The sequence below is a fragment of the Salvia hispanica genome, chromosome 1 (genome assembly GCF_029641045.1).
Source record: "Salvia hispanica isolate PSC_SH4W2 chromosome 1, Shi_PSC_v1, whole genome shotgun sequence".
Lineage (NCBI taxonomy): Eukaryota > Viridiplantae > Streptophyta > Magnoliopsida > Lamiales > Lamiaceae > Salvia > Salvia hispanica.
The window spans coordinates 3,138,898-3,163,745 of NC_142692.1; the positions used below are offsets into that span (position 1 = coordinate 3,138,898).

At 40.7% G+C, this 24,848-nt stretch overlaps 3 protein-coding genes across 3 annotated transcripts; 1 reads left to right on the forward strand and 2 right to left on the reverse strand.

Moving 5' to 3' along the window:
- Positions 1-4,270: 4,270 nt before the first annotated feature.
- On the forward strand, positions 4,271-8,328 carry LOC125218068 (putative disease resistance protein At1g50180). Its single transcript, XM_048119664.2, has 3 exons — positions 4,271-5,341; positions 5,427-7,236; positions 8,050-8,328. Exons 1-2 carry the CDS (start codon positions 4,315-4,317, stop codon positions 7,223-7,225), a joined length of 2,826 nt encoding a protein of 941 aa, XP_047975621.1. The 5' UTR covers positions 4,271-4,314; the 3' UTR covers positions 7,226-7,236; positions 8,050-8,328.
- Positions 8,329-9,064: 736 nt separating this feature from the next.
- On the reverse strand, positions 9,065-10,899 carry LOC125221437 (putative F-box protein At3g21120). The gene is made up of 2 exons (XM_048123557.1): positions 9,885-10,899; positions 9,065-9,213 (listed from the first exon to the last, which is right to left on the reverse strand). Exons 1-2 carry the CDS (start codon positions 10,897-10,899, stop codon positions 9,065-9,067), a joined length of 1,164 nt encoding a protein of 387 aa, XP_047979514.1.
- A 4,061-nt stretch (positions 10,900-14,960) lies between these two features.
- Positions 14,961-16,094, reverse strand: LOC125221436 (putative F-box protein At3g21120). Its single transcript, XM_048123556.2, has one exon. It carries the CDS (start codon positions 16,092-16,094, stop codon positions 14,961-14,963), a length of 1,134 nt encoding a protein of 377 aa, XP_047979513.2.
- Positions 16,095-24,848: the final 8,754 nt, after the last annotated feature.

Genomic DNA, 24,848 nt, shown 5'->3' on the forward strand with positions numbered 1-24,848 from the left:
AATTTTATTTCTATTTTAAAAATTGTAACACTAACTAAAATTCAACTAAAAGTTAATATAAATAACAATTATCCATTTTATTTATAAAAGCAATTTATTTTATTGATAACAACGCTCATGTTTAACAAACTAAGTTTTTAAAACAATCAATTTATTACAAAAATTAGTGTATTTATTTTGTGTCCACAAAAATTATCTTATTTTTTTAAGAAAATACTTTCAATTTTTTTTTCTCATAGTTTATCTATTTCTTTTATTTTACTAATTAATTTTTTATTGTACTAATTACATATTTTCCCCGTTTCATAGTAGTGGAGTCATTCTCTTTTAGTAAAAGTCAACACATTTCTTCTTATTTACTTTTCTCTCTCTTCACCTCTTTACCTTTTTCATTTCTTATTTTATTCTTCTTTTATTTAACCAACTTTTCTTAATCTTCGAAAAAAATGTTTCTACTATTATGGAACGAAGGGAATAGTTTTAAATGAAATGTGATTTAAATGAGTTAGTCGAATATGAGAGCATCCGCAATGGTCGGCTAGCGACCGGCTAGCCGAACCATTGCAATCGGCCAGCGCGAAATCGGCGAGCGCATCGGCGTGGGCTGGCCGATCGCTCGTCGCTGGCCGATGCGCTGGCCGCCATTGCAGAGGCCAAATCGGCTAGCGATCGGCCAGCGCATTTTTCCGTTTTTTTTTTTTTTTTTTTTTTTTTTTAAAAACCTATATAAACGCGATTTTCGTTTCATTTTCATTTGCACCACTTGTTTTAACGAGTTTTCTCTCTCTCTAACTTTCTGTACAAGAGCAATCGAGCGATGGATCACAACAACGAGTCCAGCCCGGCGACGAGTGGCTCTCAGACTCCCACAGTACCTGTGGGATCTGGATGGGGGCAGATGGGCCCGGGATTTAACATCCCTTGGAATCAGATGATGGGGATGATGGCTGGTGCGCCGGGAGGGGGTATGTCTGGTGGGATGCCGGGGGGTATGCCGTGGGGGATGACGGGCGGCCAGGGTAGCGGCGGGCAGGGGAGCGGCGGGCAGTCAGCGCCCGGATGGGGGGGTATGCCCCAGATGCAGCAGCAGATGATGCTGCAGCAGATGATGGGGATGATGTGGCAGGGCGGGGGGCAGGGGAGCGGCGGGCAGTACGGTATGTATCCCGGTATGCAGGGGGGGTGCAGGGGTCACCGGGAGGGGACGCGGTTTATCGGCCCTCCCTTGATTTTTTGACGGCTTCGTCTCACACGTCGACCCCGGCGGAGACGCAGTTCACTGGCGACGACCTTCTGTCGTTGCATGATATGGGGATCGATCTCGATGATCCGGATACTCCCGTTCCGGCGAGGCGGGCCGCGCCGAAGAAGAAGACGAGGGGGAAGGCGAAGGCGGTCGGCGAGTCATCGCAGCCCGCTGTTGACCACACCCCGACCCGGAGGAAGTGGACGGAGGATGAGAACACCGGGGTGGCCAGGGGGTGGTTGGAGGTGTGCGACGATCCGCTGGTTGCGAACGAGCAGCGGGTCGTCAACATGTGGGCGAAGATCAGAGCTGCCTATAGGAGGCACTGCCCGCAGGGGAAGGACTTCAGCAACGAGGAGGTCCGGAAGGGGTGGGAGCGCACCAGGGCCGCGGTGGGCCGATTTGCGAATTTGTACGCCAACGCCCTCCGTCAGCTCAAGAGTGGGCAGAACGAGGAGGACGCCCGGAGGATAGCCGCGAGTCAGTTCCCCTTGGAGGGGAAGTATAAGGAGTTCACCTTCTGGGAGTGCTTCTTGTTGCTGAAGGACTCCGAGAAGTTCCGGGCGGGGTGCGACGCTGGGTGGCAGAAGAAGCAGCGACTGAACTATAGCGGCGACTATAGCGGCAGCAGCGGCGGATCCCACGACCTCCCCCCGGATGTCGAGGAGTTCCCGGCTCCTCCTTCATTTACAGGTCGCCCCCGCCCGATTGGCCACAAGCGGGCGCAGCGAGCTGCGAGGGGCGGATCCCCCTTATCGCCCCGCGAGGTCCAGTCCGCCTCCCTCGCGCCCGCCCCACTCGAGTACACTCTCCATTCGCGTAACCATACGCGGGATCAGATGTACAAGGTGTTACAGGAGTGGAGGGCCGCCATAGACCCCACGGAGAAGATGTTTCTTCAGGAGATGCTCGGGAGCATGCGTGCCGATTTAGCCGCCGCGAGGGCACGGCTAGCGGCTTCCGACGTGGGCTCAGATACCACGGGTGGCGGCAGCGGCAGCGGCGACGGCGACGGAGACGGCGACGGCGACGAGGAGTGAGAGCGGCGGGGCCCGTGTGTTGAAGCCCCTTTTTTTTAGTAAAAAATCATGTATTTTTTTTTTTAAAATATTTGTACTTTTTTTTTAATGGAATGGATTATTTTTCCCGTATATGTGTCGTACATTTAATTTCGTATTTTAATTCCGTAAATGTAGTGTATTTTAAATTATTTTTATTGCGGCTGGCCTATGGCTGGCCTAAATCTGTTGTGGCAGGGGGTTTTTTGAGTGTTGCTGACGTGGCAGGGGAGAGAATGGCTGGCCTATTTGCCATTGTGGATGCTCTGAGAGCATCCGCAATGGTCGGCTAGCGACCGGCTAGCCGATTCGTCGCGCTAGCCGATCGGCTAGCCGAACCATTGCAGTAGGCGAGCGGCAAATCGGCGAGCGCATCGGCGTGGGCTGGCCGATCGCTCGTCGCTGGCCGATGCGCTAGCCGATGCGCTGGCCACCATTGCAGAGGCCCGATCGGCTAGCGACCGGCCAGCGGCAATTTCCGATTTTTTTTTTTTTTTTTTTTTTAAATCCTATATAAACGCGATTTTCGTTTCATTTTCATTTGCACCACTTGTTTTAACGAGTTTTCTCTCTCTCTAACTTTCTGTACAAGAGCATTTTCTAGCGATGAGTAACGCGGGTAGTAGCGGTGATGGTGGCGGTAGTGGTTGTGATGCTGAGGAGTACGAGCGGAGGATGAACGAGGCCATGAATGCCTACATGGACCGCGGGATGGAGCGGTACATGCGTATGGTGGAACAGCAGGGGATACCTCGCCCTCCGCCGGTTATCCACCACCGAGCAGTGATTGAGCGGGATCACGTTGCTGCACACCAGCGGCTGTACGACGACTACTTTTCAGAGCACCCGCGCTTTCCCGCCAACATGTTTTGGCGGCGTTTTCGAATGCGTAGGGAGTTGTTTATGCGCATCGTTGACGCATTGGAGCGTCGCTATATGTGTTTCCGCTTCAGGCACGATGCGGCTGGCAGACCCGGCCACACACCTATTCAAAAGTGCACGGCGGCAATCAGGCAGTTGGCCTACGGAGGCACGACAGACATGTGGGATGAGTACCTCCACATCGGTCCAGGGCGTCGGTCCAGCCGTCTCTTTTGTGGCCAACGACAACCGACATGATATGGGCTACTACTTAGCGGATGGGATATACCCTCGGTGGCCGGTCTTTGGGAAGACGATCCGACAAACAAGCGATGAAAGGAAGGCCTACTTTGCGCAACGACAGGAGTCGGCGCGCAAGGACGTGGAGCGCGCATTTGGTGTGCTCCAGTCTCGATGGGCGGCAATTAAGGGTCCCACGCGTTTGTGGGATGTCGGATGCGTTTCCGAAATAATGTACGCCTGCATTATCATGCACAACATGATTGTCGAAGACGAAGGCGTACAACTGACTAGTTGGGTCAGTGACGATGAAGCCGGTCCAAGCCACGGAACGGCCACCCCTAGTGTACGACATGGGGTACCTCTCGATGAAGCCGGCCGCCTCAAGGAATTTGCCAACATGCGCCAAGTTGAAGCTCATATTCAACTCCAGAAGGATATAATTGAAGAGTTGTGGGCACGGAGGACTCGGCGATAGTTTTTTTTCTTTATCATTTTTGTAATTTGTTTTTAATCTATGTAACTTTTTTTAAATGTATTTAATGAATTTTCCCGTATATGTGTCGTACATTTAATTCCGTATTTTAATTCCGTAAATGTAGTGTATTTTGAATTATTTTTATTGCGGCTGGCCTATGGCTGGCCTAAATCTGATGTGGCAGGGGGTTTTTTGAGTGTTGCTGACGTGGCAGGGGAGATAATGGCTGACCTATGACTGACCTATTTGCCATTGTGGATGCTCTGAGATCCAATTACAGTTTATAGTAAAAAATGAACTGGGACTATTATTCGAACGGATGAAAAAAAAGAGTCTTTTATTCGTGGACGGAGGGAGTCCACGTAGAAGAGTACACTGTCCACCTAATTATCTTCTACTATTCCATTTCAAATTCTCAAACTGGATCAACAATGGCGGAAGCAATCGTGGCCGTAGCTCTAGAAACACTACGAGATCTGCTGGTAGAAGAAGGCAGGCTGTTAGTCGGCGTTGGCGGGAAGGTGAAGGCGCTTCAAACGCAGCTCAAAGAGATCAAGTGTCTCCTCAGAGACGCCGACAGACGGCATCACAAATGCGAAACCGTGCGGAATTGGCTCTCACAGATCAGAGATCTCTCGTACAGAGCTGAAGGCGTCATCTTAGAATACGCCGTCAGAATCTCAGCCGATGGACGCCGCCGCCGCGGCTTTAAACTATTCCTCCGCAGGTTTAGGTTTTTGCGCCTCTGCTTCTCGCTCCACCGCCTAGGCTCGGAGATCTCGTACATCAAATCGGAGCTCGCTAGAGTCTCCGGCGATATGAATGCTTACGGCATAAGTAGAATCGTCGACGGAGATGGGAGCTCCGCCGCAGGCATCCGAAATTGGGCGAGGAAGACCTTCCCCAGTTTCGAAATTGAAGATTGCTTTGTTGGGAAAGAGGATGATCTGAAGAGGCTAGTTTCGATCCTGCTCCACGACGACGAGCATCGAGTGATTTCGGTGTGGGGAATGGGCGGTATAGGCAAGACAACCATTGCCAAAAAGGTGTACAATCACATGATTGAGGCTGGAAATGGTCGATTTGATTCCTTCGCATGGGTTTGCATTACTCAGAAGTGTGAAATTCGATCGGTTTTGGAGGATGCTATGAAGCAGCTAGATCCACAGGAAGGGGAGGGCGTTTCGAGTCTGTGCGACACACAGTTAGTGGAGAAATTGTGTGAAATTCAGAGAGGGAAGCGATGCATGATTGTGCTTGATGATCTTTGGGAAATTTGTCACTGGGATGGACTCAAGCATGCCTTTCTTGTTCAGAATTTGAAGACCAAGATTTTGGTGACCACGCGCAAACAGAGTGTAGCAGAGATTGGATTCTCTGTGGAGCTTGGCCTGCTTAATTTGGAGGATTCATGGGAATTACTGAAAAAGAAAACATTTCCACACAAGAAAATTCCAGGTACATCACTGATTCAACGTGTATCTTCAATTCATCATTCTCATTATATGCTTTTAGTTGATTTAGATTCATGATTTCAATACAGAATTTGCATTGCAAGAAAATGTCATAACAATTGGGAAAGAAATGGTTCGAAAATGTGGTTTTTTGCCGTTAGCAATTTCTTTACTCGGAGGGGTCTTGAGTAAGAAAACTTGTGTGGGAGAGTGGGAGTTGGTGAATGAAAATATCAATGCATCTATATATAGAGGTGTGGGGCATGGTGGAGAGGAAAATCAGATTGATGGAGTGCTGAATCTGAGTTATCAAGATCTACCTTATTGTTTGAAGCCGTGTTTTCTTTATTTGGGTAGACTTAAAGAGGATGAAACCATATATGCTCCTGATCTATATAGGATGTGGATAGCACAAGGCCTGATTTCTGATGAGAATGTTAAAGAAAATGGTGTAACTTTAACCGACACTGCAGAGCTCTACTTAAGTGAGTTGGCTTCGAGGTGTATTGTTCAAGTTGAAACTGAGGATGTTATACCCAAGCAGAAGTTTAAGACATGCAAACTTCATGATGTGGTAAGAGAGCTATGTTTATCAATGGGGGAAAAGGAGGAATTTGGTGTACAAGTCTTGGATTATCAAGGTGGGAAGTTTAGTACTTCACTACAGGAAGCTCTGTCTCGTGCAAAGACACGACATTTGACTATCCATTTCAAAACAGAGGTTCAGGTAGAGCGTGATGAGCTTACTGTCACTTGTGCAAATGATAGTAGCAAGCTTCTTAGATCTCTTGAAATACTTTGTGATATTGAAAAGAAAACTATTGAATTCCCCCCACAATGTATAGTTGACTTTCGGAAATTCAAGTTGCTTAGAGGTCTAGTTATCTTGAGGTTCAAATTTGTGGACAAAAGGTTACCTAAGGGAATCACTGATCTTGTTCACCTTAGATATTTGCGTCTGCGAGAATGTGAACTTGATAGCCTGCCCTCTTCTATAAGCAATTTGACCTACTTAGATACCCTTGATTTATATCTGTCTAGGAATGTTCGAATTCCAAATGTGTTGAGCAAGATGTCCAGATTAAAACATTTGCTCCTTCCTCTCTATGACATGGAAAAAGTTGGAAATTACCAATTGAAATTGGATGATTGTGTTGATGAGCTGGAGAGCCTAATAGGCTATGATAGTTCAGTGCACGAATTGAAACATATTACAAGTACGAATAATCTACGACGTTTATCAGCATCAGTATGCGACAATGAAAGCTTATCAGCTCTGACGAATGCCATCGCCACCAAGTGGAACAAGCTATCATACTGTACGTTTTCAATGAAACAGGGCTGTGAATTCACTTCAAATGAAGAAGGGTTGATGAAGTTTAAGCAAGCATTCACATGTCCCAATCTTTATGCCTTGAGAATCTGTGTCAAGTTAGGGAACCTTCTAGAAGAGTGCATAAGCGACATTGTGACTTCAAAAATTGTGAAGTTATCACTGTTAGATTGCGAGATCGAGCATGATCCAATGGGGATTCTTGGAAAGCTTCCCTCTTTAAGAGAATTGTATTTAGGGCCAAGATCATTTCTTGGGAAGAAGATGACATGTCCTGCATTCAGTTTTCCTTTGCTCAAGAAGGTTTCTCTAAATAGATTACCAAACTGGAGGGAGTGGATAGTGGAGCCAGGAGCCATGCCCCTTGTTACTGAAATAATTATTGGTCGTTGTCCTCGTTTCTGGAAGGTTCCAGAAGGATTTAGTAGCATTCAAACTCTTCAAAAATTGGTGATTTATGGTGTGCCAGGATTGAGGAAAAGGGTTTGGGGATCAGGTCAAGGGGGTGTGGATTTTCACAAAGTTCGTCATGTCCCTTCAATTATCATAAATTAGCCACCACTCAGGTATTCACTTATCTATTTAAGTTTTCAGCATTTCTTTTGTAATATTGTTGGTTCTGTTTTGGTGATTAGAGTTTATTCTGTCATGCTTGTCATTTCTAATTCTCATCTTTAACTAGTATATATCTAAAGATGAATATGGTTAAAAAAACACTGAAATGATTACATAAGATTATTTCAGAATCAGATCTTATATCGTGCTATAAGAAACGTAGACGATATATGCCTAGATAATTAACTTGTATTAGTACAAAATTTCTTGTAGTTTGAGTTTTATAAGTGTCAGACCTCCTACATTTGATTCCCTCAAGTTTAGTTACAACACACACACACACACATATTTGTATTCTCAAGACACAAAAGAAGATTTTTTGTTCATTCTTCTAGCTTGTAAAATACTACTCCCTCCGTCCCGCTTAAGATGACACGTTTTCCTTTTTAGTTTGTCCCAAGATGACACATTTTCTTTTTTGGTAACTTTCTCTCTCCAATTAATACACTCATCCACTTTTTCTCACTCCTATTAAAATATACATCTTTCTTTATCTCTTTACTTTAATACTTACATCCACCTTCTCTCTCTCCAATTAAACACTTTAACCAATAACTCCTAAAATTCCGTGCCGGCTAAGCAATGTGTCATCTTAGCCGAGACGGAGGGAGTAGTAAATACTATATATCCTTCAAGTAAAATATTTTTTGATGCAACTTAAGAGTTGTTACAGAGGCATTGGGTTAATTTGTCATATTTTAGATCGAATCCCATTATTTTTTACTGTATTTGATATTTCCATCTTATTGTTGATTTAATTACAGGATGAACATCCCTCTTTTGAAGTGAGAACAGCTCTCATATAGGAGTGCAAAATAACATTTGCTAATGAAGTCTAGTCTTTGAGTTGAGTTGAGTTGAATAGTGTATTATGAAATGTAGTATATTATGTATGAGGTGAATAGTGTATTATGAAATGTAGTATATTATGTATGAGGTGAATAGTGTATTATGAAATGTAGTATTCTATGTATGATGTGAATAGTGTATTATGAAATGGAGTATTTAGGAATATAATAATGCAATGCCAATATTTCTCTATAGGGTAAGTTTGATCTCGAAAAATGAAAAAAAAAAAAATTAATCTGAATGTGAATAAGCACAGTTTGAAATTTACATTCACTATTTTTTCCATTTTATTGAATTAATAGTATTATATGTTATGAGGTTGAAATAAGATTGTACAACTTGCACAACACGAAGAACTGGACTTGATTCTCAAGGAGCATCAAAACACGATGTAGGTTGTTGATCATCCATTCCATTTGTAAGATTGGATCAACGTGACGCAAACATGCGAATTAGTTGGATGATGAAACAACCATCCAGAAGAAGCATATGTGCGAACTGCCATCTGGTAAGAGTATCAGGTAGATCAGTGTAACATCCTCTTGCTTCAACTTCAACTGTGGCTATAGCGGTGGCATACATTTGAATTTTGAACATTGTCGGGAGGGTTATTTTCGTGAAGTAGAAGGTGCACATGGCGCAACTTGTGGTGTTCCATGGGCTTCAGATGTTCCTTATCGTGATGATAAGGACCAATAGCGATCACACAGGTTCATAAGCTTTCAGGTTTAGATCACGCAACTGTCAATGGACTGTGTATTGAGCATTTTGGATGTGTACCGGAGAGTTCAGCCAGTTTTGCTTCCAAATTGGAGGTACTATGTTCCAACTTGGAAGTAGAACTTGTTGGACTATCCAGTATACCTCCAAAATGCTCGATACACGAAGTCCACCACAGTTACACGATTTGAACCCGAAAACTTGTGACCGCTATAGGTCCTTATCATCACGATAAGGAACATCTAAAGACCATGGAAGTTGGAACACCACAAGATGTGCCATATGCACCTTTTGCTTCATGAAAATAACCCTCTCAACAATGTTCAAATGTATGCCCACCGCTATAGCCACAATTGAAGCTGAAGCAAGAAGATGTTACAATGATATGCCTGATACTCTTACTCGATCTCAGTTCATATGAATGCTTCTTCTAGATGGTTGTTTCATCATCCAACTGATTCACAAGTTTGTGTCACATCATATTAATCCAATCTTACAAATGGACTGAATGATCAACAGCCAACAGCGTGATCTGATGCTCTTTGAGAATCAAATCCCGTTCTTCATCTTGTGCAAGTTGTTCAATCAGCTTTTCGAGTGCACTTCACGTCTCCTTCTTCTCTAGCCCCAATCCTAAAAAAGGCTACAGCGAGAAATGCCGAACGTATCTCCTCGCCAGGTGATGTTATTATTTGCACAAGAATGTATTTTAATTAAAGCTATAAATCCTAACTAGTCTATATTTTGTGCGACACCATACATAAGCAAATAAAAGCTAACAAAATCTCATCACATAAACCAAAAGATTTAATAGTAGTAGTAAATGACTTGAGATAAATACTATTTAAAGTTAACATAATAAAGTTAAGAAAGAAAATCACACACTAGCTAGTAGTACTTCTCTACTCCTAAGGTAAAACAAAGTTTCCCCTATACTCAAAAATCTCTGGCACATCCCTCTTCATCTCGAAACATCTAACATATTTTTCATCACAATAATTATAAAGTAGCAAAAGCCCATTTTTCTTACACTGCAAAACAACACAACCCCTCTCACACAAAGCCTTGGCTATGACAAGCCCATCAAACGGTCCAACCCTCTTCATGTGATTCCATTCCACCATGCTCCCTTCAATCCTCAACCAAAATATGTCCAACCAATCAGTCCCTCCTTCCCCGTCCCCGGAAAAAAACACAAGAAAAGAGTCATCACCCTCCGCAAATATCTTCCTATCCCTATACATCTCCGAAATCCCCAAATCCGGTATCTCCACGACACGGAAGCCCTCGTTCCTAAAGTCGAACGACAAGATCAACTCAATCCCCTCATCGTCTATCGCCAGCCAGTGCGCGAAGGCGCTGTTCTTGCTCCGTGAACTTATAGGGATGAAATCACCCAAGCCAAGATCAACAATGCTCAGCCCCCTCCAAGAATTCGTGGCTCTTGAGTATACCGAAGCGTGCAAGTGTAAGCCGATTTCGTTGAGGCCGTTTATATGGCACGACAACAGCTGCACAACTATGTAATCTTGTGCGACCTCGTCGAACCAAATGGCAAAGTCACGAGACAACGCGCGATGGTGATTTGGCTCAAGGGACTTTGAGCTAGGGTTTGGTGGCAATGGCAAGATAGCGATGAGGCCTAAACTAGGGTTGCATACGGCCACGGGTGCGTCGGGATCGGTGTAGTAGGCGCAGATAAGGCCGTTGGAAGGGCCGGCGATTTGAGCGTGACAGACAGCAATGTCCGTGGTGTGGTAGTAGTCCGAGATTTCCTGGGAAGCTGGCAGGGAGTTGTTGTGCAGCTTGCCGTTGAACATTGACACTTCCGAAACTCCGTCTTCTCGGAAACTGAACTGCACGAGTAGCGTATTGTCGTCGTCGTCGTCGTGGGCATGGTGGTGAATGTGCGATTTTCTGAAAGGTTTAGAATCGATGTGATCGCGCCATGATTTGCAGAAGCTTCGGAATCTCAAGAGGGATGTGAATGGCAAGTGCAAGAGGATTTCTGTTACAACGTCGTGGTTGAGGAGATTGGAATCCATCATATGTGTGTTTGCTTTTATGGTTGATTTTTTATGGAATTGATCAGTTTATATAGATAGGGGATGAGGGAATTTTATGTTTCACTAATTCTATTTGGAGTAGTATTTATTTATTTATTTATTGTTTAGGGTTAATGATGGAAACTATCCTAATTAATTAAATGATTTTATCAATTCTATCACAATATTAGTAGTATATTAAAAATTAATGCAAAGGTCGTCGTACTCGTACATAACGGAGCTCCGAAATTATAGGGTCCGTGATAATATTGACCAGCAATAAATTCCAAAAAAAAGGTCTTCATAAAACTTTCAAAAAGTTGGTTTTTCACACGAACTTTAAAATTAGCAAATAATATCACAAACTTTACTCCGAGTTTGTTTTTTCTCCATATGAAAAAATTCCCACAAATAATACTTATGATACAGATTTTTTTCCGTAATTTCTCGACAACAATTTTGAGAGCTTCAAGTTTTTCAATCTTTGAAGATAGTTTTTCTTGAAGCACATCCTCCAAAATTGTTCTTCAAAATCTATTAAAATAACATGAATTTTTTCATTACTGGAAAAAAAAACAAACTCGGGATAAAGTTCGTGATATTATTTACTAATTTTAAAGTTTATGGGAAAAACTCAACTTTTTGAAAGTTTGTAAATCTCGCTTGAATATAAGAAGAAAGACTACGAATAGATTAATCCATTCGAACTCAAACAAATACTCCAATTTATAATTGTTTAATCTTCCAGTCTGCTACTTAATGGAGATTACAACATTATGTTTTGAGACGTAAATGACAATTGAAAACCCAACTATAGTATATATATAGAAAATATTAATTTATGAATATTTCCACTTTATTGGCGTGCATGCACATTAATTTTTCAACACGTACTATAGAAAAACAATTTATGAATAAAATATTTTGTAGATTATAAATATAAATTTCAAGAGGAAGGACTTTAGTTCTTTTTTTTTTTTTTTTTTTTTTTACTATAAGTATATGCATTTGGTAGCTTATAGTCCATTCTCTTTCTATCTTTTGCCATTACGTTATTCACTGTATTTTATGCAAAACTTTCTCTCGATTTTAGGTACTCTTCTTACTCTCCAACAATATTATCTTACACATGAAATTAGTTTTCTATGCTTTTTTTGGCCCTTTTGTCTACTACTAATGTTTGTTTTGTATCCCCGATTCACTCGCCCAACTGTTTTGTGGTTGAGGATTGTCTTTTCATTGAGATATTAGCATAAAACAGTTGAGGATAGTCTTTTCTTTGATATAGTAGCATATGGAGTATTATTGTTGTGTTATCTTACTTCACCTCATCGCTTTTAATTTTCCATCACTTTATGCGCTATATAACTATTTACGAATATGTCCATAAGTTTGTGTTAAAATGACAACACCTCTTAAAGTGACATTGTGACACCACATATACAGTAATATTATAAACGCTACACAACAATCTAGAGCTTTAATCGGTCAAAATTGGATAAAACCGTAAGAGTTTTGGCCTTTACTCTTCATTTGCCAACATTTGCAATGGACATAAGTGGAAGTATATGACTTAAGGTGCTGCATTATGTGGTTAGCAAAACTTCAAATGCCCAATTTTCCAAACTAAAAGAAATGTATAACAATAATACCCCAGATTTCTCTCCTGCATATCTTTAATAGTAGTAGTTTTTATTAAAGAATATTCTTAGCTGCAACATTAATAATGACCATGTAATAAATCAAAAGCTGTATCTTTAATTGAATTCTTCTATTTATATAAAGATTAATGTACAAAACTTCTATCAAATATTTAGATATCAATTGTGGCCATACGTAATTTATAATATGCCACTTTTTTTTTTTTGGTAATTACCAAGGGTATCCCACCGGCGGGCCAAGTGACTATTCCCCGCGTCGATCTGTAGGCACCTCAATGGGTGAGACAGTTGGCCCAAGGATTTAAAGCTGTTCCATACCCAAAGGCAGGAATCGATCCCCTGTCCTTTTATAATGGCGAGTGATCGGTTGAGGCCTTACACGTATAAAACTATCCATTGACATCAATTTAATTCACTTTCAAAATATTTAAATAGGAATATGTATTTTATTATTGGAAAATACATTGTTTCATTCTCAATTGTCCAACAGTTACTATACGAATTAATTTAAGTAGAAGATTTGGAAATGAAGAGATTAATTACAATTTACAGCATTATGTTTTGAGACGTAAATGACAATTGAAAACCCAATTAAAGTATATAATATTTCCACTTTATTGGTGTGCATGCACATTAATTTTTCAATCTATAGAAAACAATCGATTTATTTTCAAAATTTATGAATAAAATATTTTCTTGATTATAAATATAAATTTCTAGTAGAGGGACTTAATTCTTTCTTTTACTATAAATATATGCATTTGGTAGCTTATAGTCCATTCTCTTTCTATCTTTTTTATCCATTACGTTATTCACTGAATTTCCATTACTCTTAAACCATATTGTCTTACAAATGAAATTAGTTTTCTGAATGCTTTTTTGCCCTTTTGTCTATTGCTAATGTTTATTTTGTATCCCCGAGGATTGTCTTTTCTTTGATACATATATTAGCATTTATTGTTGTGCTATCTTAGTTCACCTCATATTGCTATCTTAGAATATACTAATGCAATGCCAATATTTCTCTATATATCTATATAATATATTCATCTCCTAAGTATTTCTTAGAGTTGAGACTTTCTTTTCCCGATCGAGTAGTTAAATTTCCCATGTGATAGTTAGTATTATACCTACCTCAAATAGTTGGTAACTGAAATTGATATAAGTTTTAGGTAAGTTGATCTCAAAAAATGAAAAAAATAAACTGAATGTGAATAAGCACAGTATGCAAATTGACATTTACTATTATTTTTTCCATTGTATTGAATTGTAATATGTTATGGGGCGCGATAAGATTCTACAACTTGCACAATATACGAAGAATGGGACTTGATTCTCAAGGAGCATCAGAACACGATGTAGGTTGTTGATCATCCATTCCATTTGTAAGATTGGATCAATATTCTGACTGAAATGTGATGCAAACATGCGAAGTAGTTGGATGATAAAACAACCATCCAGAAGAAGCATCTGTACAAACTGAGATCGGGTAAGAGTCTCAGGAAGATCAGTGTAACATCCTCTTGCTTCAGCTTCAACGGTGGCTATAGCGGTGGCGTATGTTTGAACATTGCCAGGTGGGTTATTTTTGTGAAGCAGAAGGTCCGGATAGTGCAACTTGTGGCGTTCCATGGCCTTCAGATGTTCCTTATCGTGATGATAAGGGCCTATAACGATCACATTAGGTTAATAGGCCCTTATCATCACGATAAGGAACATCTGAAGGCCATGGAACGCCACAAGTTGCACTATCCAGACCTTCTGCTTCACAAAAATAACCCACCTGGCAATGTTCAAACATACGCCGTCGCTATAGCCACCGTTGAAGCTGAAGCAAGAGGATGTTACAATGATATGCCTGATAGTTTTACTCGGTCTCAGTTCGTATGAATGTTTCTTTTAGATGGTTGATTCATTATCCAACTACTTCGCTAGTTTGCGTCACACCATATTCCAATCTTACAAATGGACTGGATGATCAACAGCCAACAACGTGATCTGATGCTCTTTGATAATCAAGTCTCGTTCTTCGTCTTGTGCAAGCTGTTCAATCTTATCGAGCGCGATGACAATTATTATAGGCTCTAGACACTTCACATCTCCTTCTTCTCTAGCCTCAATCCTATAAAAGGCTACAGAGAGAAATGCCGAACGTATCTCCTCGCCAGGTGATGTTAATTATTTGCACAAGAATGCATTTTAATTAAAGCTCAAAATCCTAACTAGTCTATATATTTTGTGCGACACCATACATAAGCACATACTATAAGCTAACAAAATCTCATCACATAAACCAAAAGATTTAATAGTAGTAGTAAATGACTTGAGATAAATACTAATTCAAAGTTAACATAATAGAGTAAAGAAAGAAAATCACACACTAGCTAGTACTCTCTAATCCTAAGGCAAAACAAAGTTTCCCCTATACTCAAAAATCTCTGGCCTATCCCTCTTCATCTCGAAACATCTAACATATTTTTCATCACAATAATTATAAATTAGCAACTGCCCATTATTCCTAGACTGCAAAACAACACAACCCCTCTCACACAAAGCCTTGGCTATGAAAAGGCCATCAAACGGTCCAACCCTCTTCATGTGATTCCATTCCACCATGCTCCCTTCAATCCTCAACCAAAATATGTCCAACCAATCAGGCCGCCCTTCCCCATCCCCGGAAAAAAACACGAGAAAAGAGTCATCTCCCTCCGCAAAAATCTTCCTATCCCAATACATCTTCCAAATCACCAAATTCGGTATCTCCAAGACACGGAAGCCCTCGTTCCTAAAGTCGAACGACAAGATCAACTCAATCCCCTCATCGTCTATCGCCAGCCAGTGCGCGAAGGCGCTGTTCTTGCACCGTGAAATTATAGGGTTGAACTGACACAAGCCAAGATCAATAACGCCGGTCAGCCCCCTCCAAGAATTTGTGGCTTTTGAGTATACCGAAGCGTGCAAGTGTAATCCCATTACGTTGAGGCCGTTTATGTGGCACGTCAACAGCTGCACAACTTTGTAATCCTGTGCGACCTCGTCGAACCAGATCCCGAAGCCATGAGACAACGCCCGATGGTGATTTGGCTCAAGGGACTTTGAGCTAGGGTTTGGTGGCATTGGCAAGATAGCGATGAGACCTAAACTAGGGTTGCATACTGCCACGGGTGCGTCGGAGTTCCTGTAGTAGGCGCAGATCAGGCCGTTAGAAGGGCCGGCGACTTGAGCGTCGTGACAGACAGCATCCGTGGTGTGGTGGTAGTCCAGGATTTCCTGGGAAGCTGGCAGGAAGTTGTTGTGCAGCTTCTCGTTAAACATCGACACTTCCGAAACTCCGTCTTGTCGGAAACTGAACTGCACGAGTAGCCGCGTGTTGTCGTCGTCGGCATGGTGCTGGATGTGCGATTTTCTGAAAGCTTCAGAATCGATGTGATCGCGCCATGATTTGCAAACGCTTCGAAATCTCAAGAGGGATGTGAATGGACAGTGCAAGAGGATTTCTGTCACAACGTCGTGGTTGAGGAGATTGGAATCCATCTAATTGTGTTTTTTTTATGGTTGATTTTTGATGGAATTCTTCTCTATATATAATATGTTGGAATAAATAATTAAACTTGATTTTGTAGTAGAATTATCTAGATATTAGTAGGTATTAAAATATCTAGATATTTTAAGAGAATTATCTAGATTATAGATATTTTGTAGAATTCTCTAGAATTAGGATGTATTAAAATATTTAGATATTTTAGTAGAATTTCCTAGAATGTTAGGAAAATATCTAGATTTTTATGGAGAAAAAATCTAGATATAAAAATATTATAGAGAATTCTAGAATGTGAAGTGAATCCCTATAAATAGGGGAGAGTTGTAACATTTTGTAGTAGTTGAGAAGTTTAGAAAGTTTGAAGAAATTGAGTGTTCCTTTCTTCCCCGCATCAAAACATCTCCTAAACCATTTTTACATATTCCATCTATTCTCCTCTCAAATATTTCCTCCAAACTAAATTATTCTCCTCCAACATATATCCCATATTTTTCCAACAAAATAGAGAGGTAGGAGATGAGAGAATTCTAGGTTTCACTAATTCTATTTGGAGTAGTATTTATTTTTTTTATAGATTTTTTAGGGTTAATGATGGAAGCTATCCTACCTTAATTTAATGATTTTATCAAATCTATGACAACTATGAAATTTATCAATATTATCCGAACTTTTAGTAACAATTGGATCCCATCCTTTTTAATTTAAAAATTATTTTTCAATGTTTGCAACTATGCCTTAGTAGATCATTTTTACCAAATTACTAGGTAAAAGTGATAAAATGACTAAAAGTAATGATATATTCGATCATTAAACTCTACATGTATATCTTGGCTGGTATGCTCCGAAATTATAGGGTCCGTGATCTCATCCCAAAAACAAATTGAGCAGAACTAAATTACTACTCCACAAAATATTTATGAATAAAATATTTTCTAGATTATATGTAACGACCCGCCCATTTAGGGTATAATAAATGCGGCGTTCGTTAACTAGGTAGACATAAATGCAACAAAGATCATAGACTAGGGTTTCATTTTGAAAGAGGTTTTAACTAGAGCATTTAAAGAACAATTAAGTAGAGCAAGAATAATGCCTTAGCAAAAGATCTTTAATCAAAGGTCATCGAAATGAAAGCTTATAAATGTTTCCCAAAAATATCCTCAAACATTTCCCAAAAATAACTGTTTCTAACTGTTCATTATCCAAAACATACCCACAAACGTAAAAGCATTTATCCCAAACAAAGATCATAAGTTTTCATAAGAATATAGCGGAAGCGACCAAGAAAGAAGTGAGGCTATGTATGAAGACACAACGACACTTTAAGTACCAACATATCATCTTTATTATTTTTCCCGATCAACACCGCCGCCGCTCGTCACTGCTCAACCTGCACATAAGGAAAACACATGCAGGGCTGAGTACGATAAATCATACTCAATGGGCTCATTGCCGAAAACAGTTTTATCACAAATGTAGTAGTTATCATGCCATTTCCGGATGTCCATCGGGGTTTTAACTTTAGAAAGACCCGAGGCATCAAAATATCTTTCTTTCTCAAATATCACGGTCGCGCAACCATTTTTCTCATAGACGTTTACCATATCCTCATTCTACATGACAAGGAATGCGGCCGCAATCCAGGTCACTAGACCGGCCAACCCGTACGCTGACTCTCGGTCTAACATTGGTGTACACTAACCCAAGTAGAGTTTGCGGCTCTACAAGGATCCGAATTCGATTATAACAATAGTGGCATAGCCACGAGGGATAGGCACGACAAAACAAATCCAGGCATGATAACACATCTTTCATTCTCATCAATATCATTTTAGGACAATGTCCTTATTTTAAAAGAAAGCCCACCTCGCAGGTTTAGCTCGATAGGATTCTCTTCTCCTCGTTTATCACGCTGAGAGCGTGAAGTATCACCTTTAAATTAGGCGTATCACAAATCAGTTTCAATCATGGATCAATATTATGCATGATCTCACGTTTTCCCTTTTTCCCCTTGATTATTTTCAAAATCGAAATATCAAAATCAAAGTATGATTAATTCACCATTTTTATTCACAAAAATCATTCCAAAATCACCAACAATTCGTATCACATATGAGTGTTCCACACACACAACACATGCACACGAACACAACACATGTGCACGCCGATCGAGGCGTGCACACACACACACACACGATCGCACATACACACACAATTTCACACACATCCTTGTTTTCTCAAAATTCACCGATTAAAACCCTTTCACTCGTTCTAGATGCATGTGGATTCAAGAATCACCGATTAATCGGTAGAAGAAGAGAAGATCAATAATTAAAGTACCTTTTCCAAAAGAACGAACGGTAGAAACAATGAACTAGTCTTGATTCTTCAATAATTTCTTGAATTTGACTTGAATTCTTCTCAATTGATGAAGAAATCTTGAAGAAAACTTGAAGAAAATATGGAGAGAGTGGGGGAGTAGTTTTCGAAAATTATAGAGGAGTGGGGGCGCCGATTGTGATCTCTAGGGTTAGGGTTTCTTCTCCTATTTATAGAGTTCCAAATAATAATATCCAAATAATTAAATAAATAAATATTTGGAAGATATGGTAGAGATTTGAGGAGAAGTGGCGTTGAATTAGTTGAGGAGAATGAGGATTTCGAATTTTGTAGGCTATTTTAATAGCCTATGATTTAATTTGAATATTTCACGGAGTAGAATAATATATCACGGAGCAAGAATAAAATAAAATACTCCCCAAATTAAAAGGAGAAGTACCGTGACTTTTTCAACTCTCCCAAAGAATTAAATTCAAATCCTAATTTAATTAGGATATGGTAAGATATGGTAGATATGCTAGGATATTTTAGCATATTTATATTTATTCATGGAATAGAATAAATAAGGGATCAATAAAATAATAAATAATTCCCTTTTCCCAATCCTATGAGATTTTCGAAAATCTCATGAAGAATAATTCATGGAGGCCGAAAATTATGAAGCAAATTAGGTATATCCGGACTTTGGATTTAATTTGGATAATTATCCCAAACAAATAATTAAATCCAAGAATAATATTATTTCTTCTCCAATAAGTGAAAGGGCCGAAAATTCCACATGCTTTTAAAATAATATTCCTATTGTTTTTCTCACTCATCCCTTAGGAAAATAAATAATAATTCTCCCACAATTATCTTTCTCCACATCAAATATTCACATATTCAATTCAATCATCTCTTCACTTCCACATCATTTTCTCATCGTATTGACCTTTCAACGGCCACGTCATATTTCCACATTTTTTACTATTCAATAGCCACGTCAACATTTCAACAAGTTGACTATTCAACTCAATCAAAATTCACATTCGCAATTAGGTCACATAGACACTATGCAATTAATCAATCATTCGATAATTCACATATCATAGCATTTAAGGCATTTAATGCAAAAATTTTATAACCCGAAAATTAGGGTTTGAAAAAGTGGGGCGTTACATTCCACCACCCTTAAAAGAAATTTCGTCCCGAAATTTGGTACCTCATGGAAAAAGTTCCGGGTACAGTTCCTTCATCTTGTCCTCAAGCTCCCACGTGGCTTCTTCATATTCGTGGTTCCTCCAAAGCACTTTCACGCTAGCAATGGATTTATTTCTCAAGTTCTGAACCTTCCGGTCCAAGATCATTTGGGGTCTCTCTTCATAGCTCAAGTCGGAATTCAACGCGACTTCTTCGTAGTGAATCACATGCTTTGGATCAAACACATATTTTCGCAATTGCGATACATGAAAGACGTTGTGCACGTTTGCAAGACTTGGCAGTAAAGGCAATCGATAGGCTACGGGTCCTATTCCTTCTAGAATTTCGTAAGGCCCGATAAAACGTGGTTTCAGCTTTCCTTTAACACCAAAACGTGTTATCCCTTTCGATGGGGACACTTTAAGAAAGACTTTATCACCGATTTGGAATTGCAAGTCGGTCCGTCGGACGTCAGCGTATGACTTTATCTGTCCTGAGCTTCCTTTATCCTCGCACGAATTTGTCGTACGACTTCAATCATTTGCTCGACTGCATCGGGTCCTAGCACCCGTCGCTCGCCAACTTCATCCCAGTAGAGCGGCGATCTACATTTTCTTCCATATAAGGCTTCATAAGGCGCCATGTTGATTGTTGCTTGGAAGCTGTTATTGTATGCAAATTCGATTAGCGGTAGTACAGTCTCCCAACTTCCACCGCGGTCGAGTATCACGGCTCTCAACATATCCTCGAGAGTTTGAATCGTCCTCTCGGATTGCCCATCAGATTGCGGGTGAAATGCCGTGCTGAAATTCAATTGCGTTCCCAACTCGCGCTGTAGACTAATCCAAAATTTCGATATGAACTTCGGGTCACGATCGGACGTAATTGTCTTTGGAATTCCGTGCAATCGCACAATCTCCTTTATGTAGATACGAGCCAGCTTGCTCGATCCATGAGTTACCGGAATCGGTATGAAATGCGCACTCTTGGTGAGTCGGTCTATAATCACCCAAATTGCGGTATTCCCACTTAGGGTCTTCGGCAAGGCCGTCACAAAGTCCATAGCGATATGTTCCCATTTCCACTCGGGTATTTCCAATGGTTGTAATTTCCCATGCGGTCGTTGATGTAGTGCTTTCACCTGTTGGCAGGCTAAGCAACGTTCCACAAAAGCCGCGATATCTCTCTTCATGCCATTCCACCAAAATGACTTTTTCAAGTCTTGGTACATCTTCGTGTTTCCAGGGTGAGCAGTGTATGGAGTTTCATGAGCTTCACTCAAAATCTCGTTCTTGAGTTCCTCGTTGTTCGGCACACACAACCTTCCTTCGAAGGTGAGGGCGTTGTCGGACTCCTCACTAAATTTTCCGGATTCGCCGGTTCTCACTTCTACTCGAATCTCCTCGAGTTCCGCATCCATTCGTTGCGCTGCAACGATTCTCGTCTTCAGATCTGGTTTAACCACCAAAGTGGCAATTCATCCTTCCACTGTTTCGGGTGCTCCTATCACTTCTAATCGCATTTTGCTAAACTCTCGTATCAAACTTTCCTCTTCCGTTAGGAAGGTAGCTAATTGCGAATGATCTCTTCGGCTCAAAGCATCTGCCACTACATTTGCTTTGCCGGGGTGGTAGTTGATACCACAATCATAATCCTTCACTAGTTCGAGCCATCTTCGTTGTCGCATATTCAAATCTCTCTGCTCGAAGAAATACTTTAAGCTCTTGTGGTCCGTAAAGATTTCACATCTCACTCCGTAGAGATGATGCCTCCAAATCTTTAGGGCATGAACCACGGCTGCTAACTCCAAAACGTGTGTTGGGTAGTTCAACTCGTGTGGTCTTAATTGTCGCGACGCGTAGGCGATCACTTTGTTATTTTGCATCAATACGCATCCTAATCCAACCTTCGAAGCGTCGGTATAGACTACATAATTCACTCCAGACTCGGGCACAGCTAAAACTGGCGCGGTTGTCAACTTTTCCTTCAAGAGTTGAAAGCTTGCTTCACACTCCGGAGCCCAATTCACTTTGACTCCTTTCTTGAGTTGTTGCGTCATTGGTCTCGCTATCTTGGAGAATCCCTCAATGAATCTTCGGTAGTATCCTGCCAAACCTAAGAAACTCCGAATTTCGTTTGGTGTAGACGGCGACTTCCATTGTTGTACCGCCTCAACCTTGGCGGGGTCCACTCAAATTCCTTCAGCTGACACAATGTGTCCTAGAAAGTTCACTTCTTTTAGCCAAAATTCACACTTGCTGAATTTGGCGTATAGCTTCTCGTTTCTCAAAGTCTCTAAAGCGATCCGTAAATGCTCCTCGTGCTCCTTCTCGTCCTTTGAGTAGACTAGAACGTCATCTATGAAAACTAAAACGAATTTATCCAAATACGGATGGAATATTCGATTCATCAAGTCCATGAATATTGCTGGGGCATTCTTTAGGCCGAACGGGATCACCACGAACTCGTAGTGTCCATATCTCGTACTAAATGCAGTCTTCGGTATATCTTCTCTTCGAACTCGTAATTGGTGATATCCGGACCTCAAGTCCATATTTGAAAAGACTCCTGCTCCTCGAAGTTGATCAAACAAGTCATCTATCCTTGGTAGTGGATACTTGTTCTTAAGAGTCAACTTGTTTAGCTCCCTATAGTCGATGCACATCCTCATCGATCCGTCCTTCTTCTTCACGAAAAGGACTGGTGCGCCCCATGGCGAAACACTAGGTCTAATGAAACCTAAGTCCATAAGCTCCTGGAGTTGTATCTTTAATTCCTCCAACTCTTTTGGCGCCATTCTATATGGTGCCTTGGATACAGGTGCAGCTCCCGGTTCAAGGTCAATCGTGAACTCCAATTGCCGATCTAGCGGTGGTCCAGGTAACACTTCTGGAAAAACGTCGGGAAATTCGTTTACAACAGCAACATCTTCCACCCTCTCTTCGTTCTTCTCCTCTCCATGGAGGTAGACAAGATAGGCAGTTCGCCCTTTTCTCATCATCGTAGTCGCTTGAAGTGCGGATATGATGGCGGTTCGCCGGTTCATCGCGATTCCGTGATATACGGTGGGTTCGCTTCCCGGAGCTTGTAGAGATATCAGCCTCTCCTTACAACGAATCGTCGCAAAGTTCGTTGTCAACCAGTCCATTCCCAAGATTATATCGATATCCTCCATTTTTATGACTCGCAAGTCGTGAGCAACTATTTTAAATTCTCCCATAGCAATTTCGACGTTCGAGCACGTTCTAGCTATTTCTATCATTCCTCCGACTGGTGAGGACACCATCATCTTCTCTCCAAGCATCCGATTACAACAAATATCTAGATTTTCTGCTTCGCTGTTCATGCATTGATCATCAGCTATTCGTACACATATTTCCTTCCTCAAGAGATTATTGTTGAAGTTCGATCTTGTAGCAGCTCGTGGCAGGTATTTCGTTGTTGCAGAATATCTAACGTCTCGTTTATGTCGACGCTTTTAGTTGGTATATAAATTTCCGCGCGTGATTGGCAACAGGAACTTATCCCTCGTGTGTATCCGAAAGCACAACTCTAACATTTCCTTGAGTCTAGTATCGATGATTCGAACATTGATCAAACAGTCTTACTTGGATAGAAACTGATTTCAACTCGAGAAGGCACCATAAATGTCTTTCATTGGAAGGCTCCAAACTTAATCAAGGAAACAAGAATAATATTTCTAGCTCGACACTTTCAAATATCATCATTGATGATTGGTTCGAAACAAAGCAAGGACTAAGTTCCATTGAACTTAACTCGTCTGAGAATTTAAATGGTTTTAGAGGGATCAAGTAAAACCCATAGAGCTTGAGAGTTTACTTCTGACGAGGGTTCGAAAGAACATGAGATAGGTCATGGAAACAGGATGAAATTGCAATAAACCTCAAATTCCATAGCGACTGCCCGATCAAAATTTGCAAAAATTTCGGACAGCATCGAATGATATTGTTCAATCATGTCAAAGCTCAAGACAATCAGTCGTGGCAGAATTTAGAAACATAGACAAATGTCATGAAGTAGCACTAACAATGGTTCAACGACATCATGTTATTACATCAATGGATTCACGGTTTGTTGAGGGCGACTCAAAGTGATTGGAACTTTTCAGAAAATTAGCACAATCGAACCCGTTAACGAAAAAGAGAGCATCATAGCCTCAACTTGGTGTTGGCGTAAGAAAAATCCTTGTGCTAAAAGAATTTCACTTTAGCAAGAAAGAACTGGCAAAATGTAGAGGTGAACAAAAATTCCAAGAAGAATATTCCATTATTTGAGGAAAACAGGTCTGGAGATGTGATCATACTGAAGGTCATAACTGCAAACAACTTTAGGATCAAAGTTCAATGACGGAAGCTCAAAATATCGTCCTTATGATGAATCAAAGGAGACTACTCAATCAATATATCCAAAGTTACCAAGGCTAACACCAGCCTTCGAGTCAAGTGACTCATGACTCGATATAAGAAAAGAAATAATGAGTATTACTTGCAAATTGTGAATCAACCAAGTTTAAATAGACAATGGCTCACGGTCATTCAAAACGTCCCGAAAAGAACTTAGGATCCAAGTAAGTACTGTTGATTTAAAAAAAAATAATCGTTCATTCTAGCTACGAGGGTCGCACTCCCTCGCACATTTTTTTTCCGAGCCTGAACATGGCAATATCGTTCTATGATACCGTGGATTCCAGTTGAGATTCATCGTATCACCGAAATTAATAACTATATTTGATGGTCGCATCTTCAAAGTCTTCTTCTTGCCATGCCACATGGTCATTTTCGATTGCCATTATACACGTGGTCTTAATGTGTCATAAACGTCGTCGTATTTGTGTCGCGTCGCCACTTTCGCATGGTATGCAAGACTGCATAGTTTTATTAGCTCTTAGGTATGATCTCATCATTGTAAGGATACACCAAGTTCAACATGTATATATTTTCGTTAGTTTTGTCACTCAGGAAAGTGATATTGCAGTTGTCAACTTGCAACTGAGTTCTAGCACGTCCAGTCTGGCCTACTTCTTAGGCACCCTATAATTTCAAGCATAGCTTGAAGTCTCATACTTCAACATATATTCGATCGTTACTTAAATGCTATTCAAGCTTCATAGGGCTTCCACGTTCGCAACAAAGTTCACAAATTTCACATTTCACTCTCATATTGATTCTATACGATACCTCGTATTTCATCGGTCATGAATTTTTCAC